The 14,247-nt window shown below is 42.0% G+C and overlaps 1 protein-coding gene across 1 annotated transcript in view; it reads left to right on the top strand.

Moving 5' to 3' along the window:
* The window catches only part of BRD10 (bromodomain containing 10), a 56,717-nt gene that overhangs the window by 18,276 nt on the left and 24,194 nt on the right, over positions 1-14,247 (top strand). Inside the window, exons 3-4 of the mRNA XM_077249178.1 lie at positions 8,227-9,629; positions 10,326-10,390. Of these exons, the coding sequence (XP_077105293.1) occupies positions 8,227-9,629; positions 10,326-10,390 (1,468 nt within the window). The remainder of the gene's footprint in view (positions 1-8,226; positions 9,630-10,325; positions 10,391-14,247) is intronic.

Below are 14,247 nucleotides of genomic sequence, written 5' to 3'. Positions count from 1 at the left end.
TTTACAAAACCATTTTTTTAGGGACCACCTCACATTTGAAGTCAGTTTGAGGGTTCTATATGGCTGAAAATACCCAAAAGTGACACCATTCTAAAAACTACACCCCTCAAGGTGCTCAAAACCACATTCAAGAAGTTTGTTAACCCTTCAGGTGTTTCACAGCAGCAGAAGCAACATGGAAGGAAAAAACGAACATTTAACTTTTTAGTCACAAAAATGATCTTTTAGCAACCATTTTTTTTATTTTCCCAAGGGTAAAAGGAGAAACTGGACCACGAAAGTTGTTGTCCAATTTGTCCTGAGTACGCTGATACCTCATATGTGGGGGTAAACCACTGTTTGGGCGCACGGCAGGGCTCGGAAGGGAAGGAGCGCCATTTGACTTTTTGAATGAAAATTTGGCTCCAATCTTTAGCGGACACCATGTCGCGTTTGGAGAGCCCCCGTGTGCCTAAACATTGGAGCTCCCCCACAAGTGACCCCATTTTGGAAACTAGACACCCCAAGGAACTAATCTAGATGTGTGGTGAGCACAAATTGATCCGTAAAAATGAAAAAGTACTTTTTTTTTCACAAAAAATTTCTTTTAGCCTCAATATTTTCATTTTCACATGGGCAACAGGATAAAGTGGATCCTAAAATTTGTTGGGCAATTTCTCCTGAGTACACTGATACCTCATATGTGGGGGTAAACCACTGTTTGGGCGCACGGCAAGGCTCGGAAGGGAAGGCGCACCATTTGACTTTTTGAATGGAAAATTAGCTCCAATCATTAGCGGACACCATGTCGTGTTTGGAGAGCCCCTGTGTGCCTAAACATTGGAGCTCCCCCACAAGTGACCCCATTTTGGAAACTAGACCTCCCAAGGAACTAATCTAGATGTGTGGTAAGCACTTTGAACCCCCAAGTGCTTCATAGAAGTTTATAACGCAGAGCCGTGAAAATAATAAATACGTTTTCTTTCCTCAAAAATAATTTTTTAGCCCGCAATTTTTTATTTTCCCAAGGGTTACAGGAGCAATTTGACCCCAAAAGTTGTTGTCCAGTTTCTCCTGAGTACGCTGGTACCCCATATGTGGGGTTTAACCACTGTTTGGGCGCATGTTGGGGCTCAGAAGGGAGGGAGCACCATTTGACTTTTTGAACGCAAGATTGGCTGGAATCAATGGTGGCGCCATGTCACGTTTGGAGACCCCCTGATGTGCCTAAACAGTGGAAACCCCTCAATTCTAACTCCAACACTAACCCAACACACCCCTAACCCTAATCCCAACCCTAACCGCAACACACCCCTAACCCTAGTCTTAACCCTAATTCCAACCCTAAGGCTATGTGCCCACGTTGCGGATTTGTGTGCGGATTTTTCCACACCGTTTTTGAAAAATCTGCAGGTAAAACGCACTGCGCTTTACCTGCGGATTTACCACGGATTTCCAGTGTTTTTTGTGTGGATTTCACCTGCGGATTCCTATTAATGGAGCAGGTGTAAAACGCTGCGGAATCCGCACAAAGAATTGACATGCTGCGGAAAATACAACGCAGCGTTTCCGTGCTGTATTTTCCGCACCATGGGCAGAGCGGATTTGGTTTTCCATAGGTTCACGTGGTACTGTAAACGTGATTGAAAACTGCTACGAATCCGCAGCGACCAATCCGCTGCGGATCCGTAGCCAAATTCGCACCGTGTGCACGTAGCCTAATTCTAACCCTAATTCCAAACCTAGCCCTAATTCTAACCCTAGCCCTAAGTGCAACCCTAGCCCTAAGTGCAACCCTAGCCCTACCCCTAACCCTAATGGAAAAACAAAAATAAATATATTTTCTGTATTTTATTATTGTTCCTACCTATGGGGGTGATAAAGGGGGGGTTTATTTACTATTTTTTTTATTTTGATCGCTGTGATAGGTTCTATCACAGCGATCAAAATGTACAGGGAACGAATCTGCCGGCCGGCAGATTCGGTTGGCGCACTGCAAATGCGCCCGCCATTTTACAAGATGGCGGCGCCCATGCAAGAAGACCGAGGTCACCGGGAGGGACACCGGGACTAGGTAAGTATGGGGGGCGGAGGGGAGGACGGGGGAGGGTCGGAGGGGAGAGGAAGGCGCTTAGGACAGGATGGAGGGGTAGGGAACAATGACGGCGTCTGCAGATCGCCGCCCTTCAGTTGGTGGAGGGGCCAGATCGGGGTCTCCAGCCATGGCCGATGCTATTGCATTGTAGTATTTCACCAATTTTCATAGGTGAAATATTACAGATTGATCTGATTGGCTGTTTCACTTTCAACAGCCAATCAGAGCGATCGTAGCCAAGGGGGGGCGAAGCCACCCCCCATGGCTGTAGTACCACTCCCCCTGTCCCTGCAGGTCGGGTGAAATTGGAGTTAACCCTTTCACACGGCCTGCAGGAACGCGATCATTCTGTGACACAGCATATGCGTCACAGGTCGGATTGGCACCGACTTTCATGACGCATACGCTGTGTCACAGGTCGGGAAGGGGTTAAAGGCACATGACAACTGATTTAAATATTCGGGTTCCTGCATTAGTCAGGCACAGGACATATGATGTAAATATACATTATATGTCGTGATGGGGTTCTTTTTTTTTTTTTTTCTTCTATGCCCACTTTAATATCATCACACATTTTGAGCAACAATTTTCCTTTCAATTCTAATTAATGATGACTTTTGCCTTTTTATATGGGATTGGTTAAAATAGAAAAGATTACTTATTATGTAGCTACTAAGTTACTTCATTTAACCCCTTCCTGACATCTGACGTACTATCCCGTCGAGGTGGGGTGGGCCCGTATGACCGCCGACGGGATAGTACGTCATACGCGATCAGCGGCGCTCACGGGGGGAGCGCCGCCGATCGCGGCCGGGTGTCAGCTGATTATCACAGCTGACATCCGGCACTATGTGCCAGGAGCGGTCACGGACCGCCCCCGGCACATTAACCCCCGGCACACCGCGATCAAACATGATCGCGATGTGCCGGCGGTGCAGGGAAGCATCGCGCAGGGAGGGGGCTCCCTGCGGGCTTCCCTGAGCCCCCCGCAGCAACGCGATGTGATCGCGTTGCTGCGAGGGTCTTACCTCCCTCCCTGCAGCTCCCAGACCCGGATCCAAGATGGCCGCGGATCCGGGTCCTGCAGGGAGGGAGGTGGCTTCACAGACGCCTGCTCAGAGCAGGCACTGTGAAGCAGCCTGCACTTTCCTCAGATCGGTGATCTGTCAGAGTGCTATGCAAACTGGCAGATCACCGATCTGTATTGTCCCCCCCTGGGGCAAAGTAAAAAAGTTAAAAAAAATTTTTTCCAAATGTGTAAAAAAAAAAAAAAAAAATATTCCAAAATAATGAAAAAAAAAAAAAAATATTATTCCCATAAATACATTTCTTTATCTAAATAAAATAAAAAAAACAATAAAAGTACACATATTTAGTATCGCCGCGTCCGTAACGACCCAACCTATAAAACTGCCCCACTAGTTAACCCCTTCAGTAAACACCGTAAGAAAAAAAAAAAAAAAACGAGGCAAAAAACAACGCTTTATTACCATACCGCCGAACAAAAAGTGGAATAACACGCGATCAAAAAGACGGATATAAATAACCATGGTACCGCTGAAAACGGCATCTTGTCCCGCAAAAAACGAGCCGCCATACAGCATCATCAGCAAAAAAATAAAAAAGTTATAGTCCTGAGAATAAAGCGATACCAAAATAATAATTTTTTCTATAAAATAGTTTTTATCGTATAAAAGCGCCAAAACATAAAAAAATTATATAAATGAGATATCGCTGTAATCGTACTGACCCGACGAATAAAACTGCTTTATCAATTTTACCAAACGCGGAACGGTATAAACGCCTCTCCCAAAAGAAATTCATGAATAGCTGGTTTTTGGTCCTTCTGCCTCACAAAAATCGGAATAAAAAGTGATCAAAAATGGTCACGTGTCCGAAAATGTTACCAATAAAAACGTCAACTCGTCCCACAAAAAACAAGACCTCACATGACTCTGTGGACCAAAATGTGGAAAAATTATAGGTCTCAAAATGTGGAGACGCAAAAACTTTTTTGCTATAAAAAGCGTCTTTTAGGCTGGTTTCACACTTGCGTTTTTATCTGCATGCGTTTTTTAAAAAAACGCATGTGTGAAAAAACGCATGTAAACGTGGTAAAACGCATGCGTTTTTAGACGCATGCGTTTTTATAGAAAAACACAAGAAAACAAACAAAAAAAAAAAACCCTACCCCTAACCCTACCCCTAACCTGAAATACGTGGCACTAAAATATACGTTTATATACGTATATAAGTGCCACGATATTTCAGTGGCCACGTATATAAGTGCCACGTATATAAGTGCCACGTACTTAAGTGCCACGTACTTAAGTGCCACGTACTTAAGTGCCACGTACTTAAGTGCCACGTACTTAAGTGCCACGTACTTAAGTGCCACGTACTTAAGTGCCACGTACTTAAGTGCCACGTATTTACGTGCCACGTATTTACGTGCCACGTATTTACGTGCCACGTACTTAAGTGCCACGTACTTAAGTGCCACGTATTTACGTGCCACGATATTTCAGTGCCACGTATAACCACATAGTTATAGTATTTATAGTACGTGGCACTGAAATACGTGGCACTGAAATATCGTGGCACTGAAACACGTGGCACTGAAACACGTGGCACTGAAACACGTGGCACTTAAATATGTGGCACTTAAATATGTGGCACTTAAATACGTGGCACTTAAATACGTGGCACTTATGACTGTCAGAAAATGTTCATTAAACGGTTAGAGGTGAGGTTAGGGGTAGGGTTAGGGTTACCGTTGGGATTAGGGTTAGGGGTGTGTTTGGGTTAGGGTTTCAGGTAGAATTGGGGAGTTTCCACTGTTCAGGCACATCAGGGGCTCTCCAAACGCGACATGGCGTCCGATCTCAATTCCAGCCAATTCTGCGTTGAAAAAGTAAAACAGTGCTCCTTCCCTTCCGAGCTCTCCCGTGCGTCCAAAAAGGGGTTTATCCCAACATATGGGTTATCAGCGTACTCGGGACAAATTGAACAACAACTTCTGGGGTCCAAGTTCTCTTGTTATCCTTGGGAAAATAAAAATTTGGGGGGCTAAAAATCATTTTTGTGGGAAAAAAATATGTTTTATTTTCACGGCTCTGCGTTGTAAACTGTAGTGAAACACTTGGGGGTTCAAAGTTCTCACAACACATCTAGATAAGTTCCTTGGGAGGTCTAGTTTCCAATATGGGGTCACTTGTGGGGGGTTTGTACTGTTTGGGTACATCAGGGGCTCTGCAAATGCAACGTGACGCCTGCAGACCAATCCATTTAAGTCTGCATTCCAAATGGCGCTCCTTCCCTTCCGAGCTCTGTCATGTGCCCAAACAGTGGTTACCCCACACATAGGGGGTATCAGCGTACTCAGGACAAATTGGAAAACAACTTTTAGGGTCCAATTTATTCTGTTACCCTTGTAAAAATACAAAGCTGGGGGCTAAAAAATCATTTTTGTGAAAAAAAAAAGAATTTTTATTTTCACGGCTTTGCGTTACAAACTGTAGTGAAACACTTGGGGGTTCAAAGTTCTCACAACACATCTAGATAAGTTCCTTGGGAGGTCTAGTTTCCAATATGGGGTCACTTGTGGGGGGTTTGTACTGTTTGGGTACATCAGGGGCTCTGCAAATGCAACGTGACGCCTGCAGACCAATCCATTTAAGTCTGCATTCCAAATGGCGCTCCTTCCCTTCCGAGCTCTGTCATGCGCCCAAACAGTGGTTACCCTCCATATATGGGGTATCAGCGTACTCAGGACAAATTGGACAACAACTTTTGGGGTCCAGTTTATTCTGTTACTCTTGTAAAAATACAAAAGCTGGGGGCTAAAAAATCATTTTTGTGAAAAAAAAAAAAGAATTTTTATTTTCACGGCTCTGCGTTATAATCTGTAGTGAAACACTTGGGGGTGCAAAGCTCTCAAAACACATCTAGATAAGTTCCTTAGGGGGTCTAATTTCCAAAATGGTGTCATTTGTGGGGGGTTTCAATGTTTAGGCACATCAGGGGCTCTCCAAACGCAACATGGCGTCCCATCTCAATTCCAGTCAATTTTGCATTGAAAAGTCAAATGGCGCTCCTTCCCTTCCAAGCTCTGCCATGCGCCCAAACAGTGGTTTACCCCAACATATGGGGTATCTGCGTACTCAGGACAAATTGCACAACGTTTTTTGGGGACCAATTTCTTCTCTTACCCTTGGGAAAATAAAAAATTGGGGGCGAAAAGATCATTTTTGTGAAAAAATATGATTTTTTATTTTTACGGCTCTGCATTATAAACTTCTGTGAAGCACTTGGTGGGTCAAAGTGCTCACCACACATCTAGATAAGTTCCTTAGGGGGTCTACTTTCCAAAATGGTGTCACTTGTAGGAGGTTTCAATGTTTAGGCACATCAGGGGCTCTCCAAACGCAACATGGCGTCCCATCTCAATTCCAGTCAATTTTGCATTGAAAAGTCAAATGGCGCTCCTTCACTTCCGAGCTCTGCCATGCGCCCAAACAGTGGTTTACCCCAACATATGGGGTATCTGCGTACTCAGGACAAATTGCACAACATTTTTTGGGGACCAATTTCTTCTCTTACCCTTGGGAAAATAAAAAATTGGGGGCGAAAAGATCATTTTTGTGAAAAAATATGATTTTTTATTTTTACGGCTCTGCATTATAAACTTCTGTGAAGCACTTGGTGGGTCAAAGTGCTCACCACACATCTAGATAAGTTCCTTAGGGGGTCTACTTTCCAAAATGGTGTCACTTGTAGGGGGTTTCAATGTTTAGGCACATCAGGGGCTCTCCAAACGCAACATGGCGTCCCATCTCAATTCCAGTCAATTTTGCATTGAAAAGTCAAATGGCGCTCCTTCCCTTCCAAGCTCTGCCATGCGCCCAAACAGTGGTTTACCCCAACATATGGGGTATCTGCGTACTCAGGACAAATTGCACAACATTTTTTGGGGACCAATTTCTTCTCTTACCATTAGGAAAATAAAAAATTGGGGGCGAAAAGATCATTTTTGTGAAAAAATATAATTTTTTATTTTTACGGCTCTGCATTATAAACTTCTGTGAAGCACTTGGTGGGTCAAAGTGCTCACCACACATCTAGATAAGTTCCTTAGGGGGTCTACTTTCCAAAATGGTGTCACTTGTAGGGGGTTTCAATGTTTAGGCACATCAGGGGCTCTCCAAACGCAACATGGCGTCCCATCTCAATTCCAGTCAATTTTGCATTGAAAAGTCAAATGGCGCTCCTTCCCTTCCAAGCTCTGCCATGCGCCCAAACAATGGTTTACACCCACATATGGGGTATCAGCGTACTCAGGACAAATTGTACAACAACTTTTGCAGTCTATTTTCTCCTGTTACCCTTGGTAAAATAAAACAAATTGGAGCTGAAATAAATTTTGTGTGAAAAAAAATTAAATGTTCATTTTTATTTAAACATTCCAAAAATTCCTGTGAAACACCTGAAGGGTTAATAAACTTCTTGAGTGTGGTTTTGAGCACCTTGAGGGGTGCAGTTTTTAGAATGGTGTCACACTTGGGTATTTTCTATCATACAGACCCCTCAAAATGACTTCAAATGAGATGTGGTCCCTAAAAAAAAATGGTGTTGTAAAAATGAGAAATTTCTGGTCAACTTTTAACCCTTATAACTCCCTAACAAAAAAAAATTTTGGTTCCAAAATTGTGCTGATGTAAAGTAGACATGTGGGAAATGTTACTTATTAAGTATTTTGCGTGACATATGTCTGTGATTTAAGGGCATAAAAATTCAAAGTTGGAAAATTGCAAAATTTTCAAAATTTTCGCCAAATTTCCGTTTTTTTCACAAATAAACGCAAGTTATATCGAAGAAATTTTACCACTATCATGAAGTACAATATGTCACGAGAAAACAATGTCAGAATCGCCAAGATCCGTTGAAGCGTTCCAGAGTTATAACCTCCTAAAGGGACAGTGGTCAGAATTGTAAAAATTGGCCCGGTCATTAACGTGCAAACCACCCTTGGGGGTGAAGGGGTTAAAGGTGAGAATTTAAAACTAAAACTAATTTTTGCTTTCCATTTAGTGTAGGTGCAGAACCCATGCATGCTGGGTTTTTTTTGGTAATTTTGTTCTTTATGATTTTAGAATTAAGGAACAAGAGAAGAAAGAAGCAGATGAAGCCAACCTGAAGGAAATGGAAGAGTGGGATAAAGGTCTCCTAGCTCTTGCAGCACCTTCATCAATGGAGACAATGTGGGAAATACCAGCCATTGGTCATTTTCTTTGCTTGGCTCAGCAAATCTTAAACCTGCCTGAAATAGTGTTTTATGAACTGGAGCGGTGCCTATTGATGCCTCAGTGTAATGTGTTTTTGGCAAAGATAATGACTTCACTATTAAGCCCTCCACATCGCAGACTAACTTTACATCGACGCCCCAACCTTTCATACAGAGCCTGGGAAACTGCTCTTAGGCAAAAGGTTCAGCAGTGGTATACTGTTATAGGTCAAGCTGAGAATCCTGACCGTTGCGCTGAGAAGCTTGGGCTTTGCCCTCAGTTTTTTAAAGCTGTAGGTGAAGTTAATCCACTTGAACATAAAACATTTCACGAGTTAACATTTTACCAGAAAGTATGGTTACTAAAAGGTCTTTGTGATTTTGTCTATGAAACACAAAGCGAAGTACAAGATTCTGTGCTTGGGCAGCCAATTCATGAATGTAGAGAGGTAATTCTAGGTTATGATACCCAGGAAAATGCTTACATTCACTTTCCCCAGTTTTGTGGCGCAGATGTGCGAGTCTACAAGCAGAGACCCTTTAAAGCCCCTGAATTTCCTATCCCATTGGTTAAAATTAAAAGAACTCCACGTATAAAATCGAGCAGGTCCAAATGCAAATACTCTAAAAAAAGGAATGGAATTTTAAAAGATGTTAAGACGTTGGTGTCTTCAACCTGCTCAACTAATTCAGAGAATTACTGTGACTTTAAGGAAGAAAGTTGGAGCAACTGCAGTAACCTATCTGACTGTGACCTGAAGCCAGACTGTGAGCTTGAAGACAACAGTTGCCATTCCTGCAGTATGACTGTCTCTTGCAAAGAAAATGTAGAAAAGCCTGTTAGTCCTGGGGAGCTTCTGGGATATGGGGAACCTCTCAGTCCAGGAGAGATTAAAGTCCTTGAAAATGTAGATAAATACTCTGAAGCTACCTTACTCAAGGCTGACACTAGCCCATTGAAAGAAAATGCACTTAAAACGTATCAAGTCCATATGAATAGCAACCACACTGACAATGCTGAGGTTATTTGCCACAGGGTAGCAATGGACATTATCTTAGACCATCCTCTACTAAACCATAAAAAACGAAGTCTCAATAAGATGCGCGCAAAGCAGAAGAAGAAAAGGAAAAAATTAAAGGATCTCCAAAATGAAAGCATACAGGGTAAATGTGAAAATTTCAAAACCCATTCAATCAGATCTCTTAAATCTGAAATGTTTAGTAAATTCTATCTAAACAAAAAGCAAGCCAAGCACAAGAAGTACAAGCCTGGTGAGTACCATATGAATTATGTACTTCACTCACAATAGATTTCCATCAGTCCACAGATCTTTGGTCTAGGAATCCTAAAAAATACAACAAAAGCGCCTATGCAGAAATGGTAGCACTTTGCTTAAATCGTCGTGTCCACGGCATCTGCGGCTGTTCGTCTATGCTAGTGGGATGCAGCATCGTTACATGGGTGTCTAAGCTTCAATGACGGCATGTCTTCTTCAACGTCAATGAGCTTGGCACCTAGTGCTGGGAGCAAGAAAAAATATATTGAGTGAACATCCAGGAGTTTAGCATTGCTGATAATCTTGTACCTTGGTGTCTCCCAGACAGTCCATGCTTCATCATTAATATAAAAGCCATTCAAGATGTATAAATCTTCATTAAGTATATAACTCCAGTATTATTAATATAGTAACATGGTGCAGATGCTCCCAGACAGAATCTGCATTAAGACAAGCTAATAATGTAAATTGGCCATTGGTAATTAACTCATTTATTAACACAACTAAAAGGTTTACTGGCTATTTCTTTTTTTTTTTAACACCTCATAAAGGATCTCTTCACTGTACAATAAGCAATGTAAGAAGTTTGTATCCGTCACAAATCTGAGTTCCACAGTTTCAATTGATCTGGACTTGTCATTCATCAAATCTGTCTATGGTTTCTTACAAAGCTATTTTTGGTTTTTGGAAGGAAAGAAAATGGTGACTATGAAGAAGAAAGTGTCTGCAGCGTCACAATCTTCTCCTGAGTTCCAGGTAACTGACTTTCTTCAGTTTATAAAGACTGAACCCTTATCAACTACAAAGGGGTCATAAAGTAACGGCAAGTAGTTTGCCAGAGCCTCTATTCATTGCCAGATTATTTTCAATAGATATTTCCGTTCTATGTATATCAAAATTTAAAAAAAGGCTTCATATGGGTACGTCATAACTATCTCACATCACAGGCGCCTCCCCTTCTGGTTAAACAAACTGGAAGAAATGACAGCGCCTGTGCAGCAGAGACAGGTCCATGAGGGAAGAGTGAACTGTCAATCAATGACCGGATGCTGGCAGTGGGAGGCGAAGTACAACAAAGCTGGTGAATGAAGGGCCAGCCGTTATGCACTTGAGAATAAAAACTTCAAAAATGCTGGTGTCCGCTGTATGAGAGCTGACGCCTTGCAGCAACGCCCATGATTGGTGCTAGCACCAATTGCGGGCTTTTAGCCACTCGTGCCGCTGTCAATAATGACAGCAACATCGTGGGCATTGCAGAGGGAAGGAGCACAGAGAGAGCTCCCATCGGCACATTGTGATATCGTTGTGCCGATGCTCTCCATGGTGACCTGAAAGATGGCAGCGGGGTCACCCAGGGACGGTCTGTCAGCTCGTGCTCAAAGCAGGAACTGACATGCCTGCTCCCTGCATCTGAGAAGCTGATCTAATGCTCTGCAGTTCAAAAGCATGGCAGAGTAATAGGCTACTTTCACACATCAGGTTTTTTGCATCAGGCACAATCCGGCGAATGTTGGAAAAAACGGATCCGGCGCAGATTGTGGAAAACGGATGCGACGGATCGGTTTTTTTGACGGATCCAGCTAGGATATCTAGATTATTGTATAAAAAAAAATTTGGAGCATGCTCAGTTTAAAAAAAATCGGAATCCGGCGCCGGAATCCTTCATTTTCCGGATTCGGCTCCCATAGGCTTCCATTCTAGCAAACAGCCGGATCCGGTGCTTCCGGCGAAAACCGGACGAAACGCAAGGTCATCCGGTGCAATCCGGCACTAATACAAGTCTATGGGAAAAAAACTAAATTTAAAAAAATCGGATCCGGCGAATGTTGCCGCCGGATCCGATTTTTTTTAAATTTAGCCGGATTGAGCCTGCAGCGAAAACCTGACGTGTGAAAGTAGCCTTAGACAAGCAATTTTTTTTTTTTCTCAGTGAAAATGTATGTCCCATCCTGGGACAATGTAAAAAAAACAAAAAAAAAAACAAAAAAAACACAAACCTGAAAATAAAGAACTAAAAAAATTATACCAATATGTACATTTATTTATGTAAAAACAAAAAGTACACATTTGGTATTGCCATGTCCGAAACGATCCGGCCTTTAAAACTGTTCTGCTAGTTAACCCCTTTAGTGAACAGCATGAAAAAAAATAAACTAGGCAAAAAGCTATGCTTCATCATCATACCGCGGAACAAAAAGTGGAATAAAACGCGAACAAAAAGATGAATGTAAATAAAAATGGTACCGCTGAAAACATCCTCTTGTCCCCCAAAAAACTGAGCTGTATGGCAGCTTATCAGCAGAAAAATAAGTTATAGCTCTCAGTATAAAGCGATGTTAAGATTATTTTTCTATATATAATAAAAAAAAAAAAAAAAGCAAAACATGAAAAAAAATAGAAATGTGGTATCGCTATAATCGTACTGACCCAAAGAATAAAGCTGCCTTTGTCATCTTTGCCGCACGTGAAACTGTATAAAATTATCCCCAAAAAGCAATTCCTGAATTAGCCGTGTGGCTAAGCAGCACTGTATAGCCACATAGTGGGTATTTCTACATTTATCAGAAATTGAGACAAAGTTTGGTTCCATTTTTACTCATTTCCCAGTATGAAAATGTAAAATCTGGGGCTAAAACAAAATTTTGGTGGTAAAAATGTAATTCTTTTTTTCTTCACTGCCAAAAGGTATAATATACTGTGACAAATCTGTTTCAATATGATCACCGCACCCCTAAAAGAATTAATTGAGAAGTGTAATTTGTAAAATGGGGGTCACTTATGCAGGGTTCTGCTGGTCTGGCACCTCAGGGGCTCTGTCAATGTGACATGGCACCCACAGACCGGTGCAGAAAAATCTGCACTGTAAGGCTATGTGCACACGTTGAGGATTCGGGTGTGGATTTTTCCGCACCGTTTTTGAAAAATCTGCAGGTAAAACACACTGCGTTTTACCTGCGGATTACCCGCGGATTTCGTGTGTTTTTGTGCACATTTCACTTGCGGTTTTACACCTGCAGATTCCTCTTGAGGAGCAGGTGTAAAATGCTGCTTAATCCGCACAAAGAATTGACATGATGCGGAAAATACAACGCAGTGTTTCCACGCTGTATTTTCCGCACGATGGGCACAGCAGATTTCGTTTTCCAAAGGTTTACATGGTACTGTAAACCTGATTGAAAACTGCTGCGAATCCCCAACGTGTGCACATACTCTTATATGGTGCTCCTTCCCTTCTGAGCATTGCACTGTGCCTCAAAAGTAGTTTTCAACCACGTATGGTGTATTGGTGTACTCCAAATAAATTGCACAACAATTTTTGGGGTCCATTTTCTCCTGTTACCCATGTGAAATAAAAAAAAAAAAAATTGGGGGTAAAGACAAATTAGTAAAAACTTTTTTCTTAATTTTTTCATGGCTCAATGTTTATAAACTTCTGTAAAGCACCTGGGAGTTCAAGGTACTCACCACACATCTAAGCACCTTACTTGAGGGGTCTAGTTTCCCAAATGAGGTCACTTGTGGGGGTTTCCACTGTTTAGGCACATCAGGGCCTCTCCAAATGCAACATGACGTGCGCTAATTATTTCAGCAAATTTTGCATTCAAAAGGTCAAATGGCACTCCTTCCCTTCCAAGCTCTACCATGTGCCCAAACAATGGTTACCACCCACATATGGGGTATCTGCATGTTCAGGAGAAATTGCACAACAATTTTTGGGGTCCATTTTCATCTGTTTACCCTTGCAAAAAAAACTGGGTCTAAAGTAAAATGGTTGTGAAAAAAAATCCATTTAGGGCTAATGAACTTCTTGAATGTGGTTTTGAACAACTTAATTGGTGCAATTTTTTTTGAATGGTGTCACTTTTGGGTATTTTCTGTCATATTGGCCCCTCAAAGTCACTTCAAATCTAATGTGGACCCTAAAAAAAAAAGTCTCCCAAGATCTCGTTGACGAGATCTCAATCTTTGCATGTATGGTGTTACTTCCTAACCAAATAATTCTCTTTAGAAATTGTGCTGATGTAAAGTAGACATGTGGGAAATATGATTTATTAACTATTTCGTGACAGAACTCTCTGATTTAAGGGCATAAAAATTAAAATTTAGAAAATTCCAAATTTCCAATATTTTCACAAATAAATGCAAGTCATATAGAAGAAATTTTACCACTATCATGACGAAGAATATGTCACGAGAAATCAGTCTCAGAATTGATGAGATACTTTGAAGCATTACTCATAAAAGTGTCACTGGTCAGAATTGTAAAATTTGGCCTGTTCAGGAAGGTGAAAACAGACTTCGGGGTGATGGGCTAAACTGAGGTACAGAATTTTAATAACTCCTCATTCTACAACCTTTAAGTCTACAAGGAGGTATTGATTCCCAAATCGGTATCCAGAATATACACCAATTGGCATCTGGTACGCTGCCAGGAACACTCTAACCCACTTCCCTATATGCATCGAACATTTACGACGCATGTCATGTTTCCTCCTTGTGGGCTCCGGTTCTAAGCCCGCATCTTTTCCGGCAACGTCAGCTGAATTGAACAGCTAACATGTGCCCCTAACAGCCGCAGGTGGAATCGCGATACACCCATGGCTGTTAACTTG

This window comes from Ranitomeya variabilis, chromosome 1 (assembly GCF_051348905.1).
Source record: "Ranitomeya variabilis isolate aRanVar5 chromosome 1, aRanVar5.hap1, whole genome shotgun sequence".
In the NCBI taxonomy this organism is placed as follows: domain Eukaryota; kingdom Metazoa; phylum Chordata; class Amphibia; order Anura; family Dendrobatidae; genus Ranitomeya; species Ranitomeya variabilis.
Note: the sequence above shows the minus strand (reverse complement) of the source record. Positions and strands in the feature narration are given on the sequence as shown.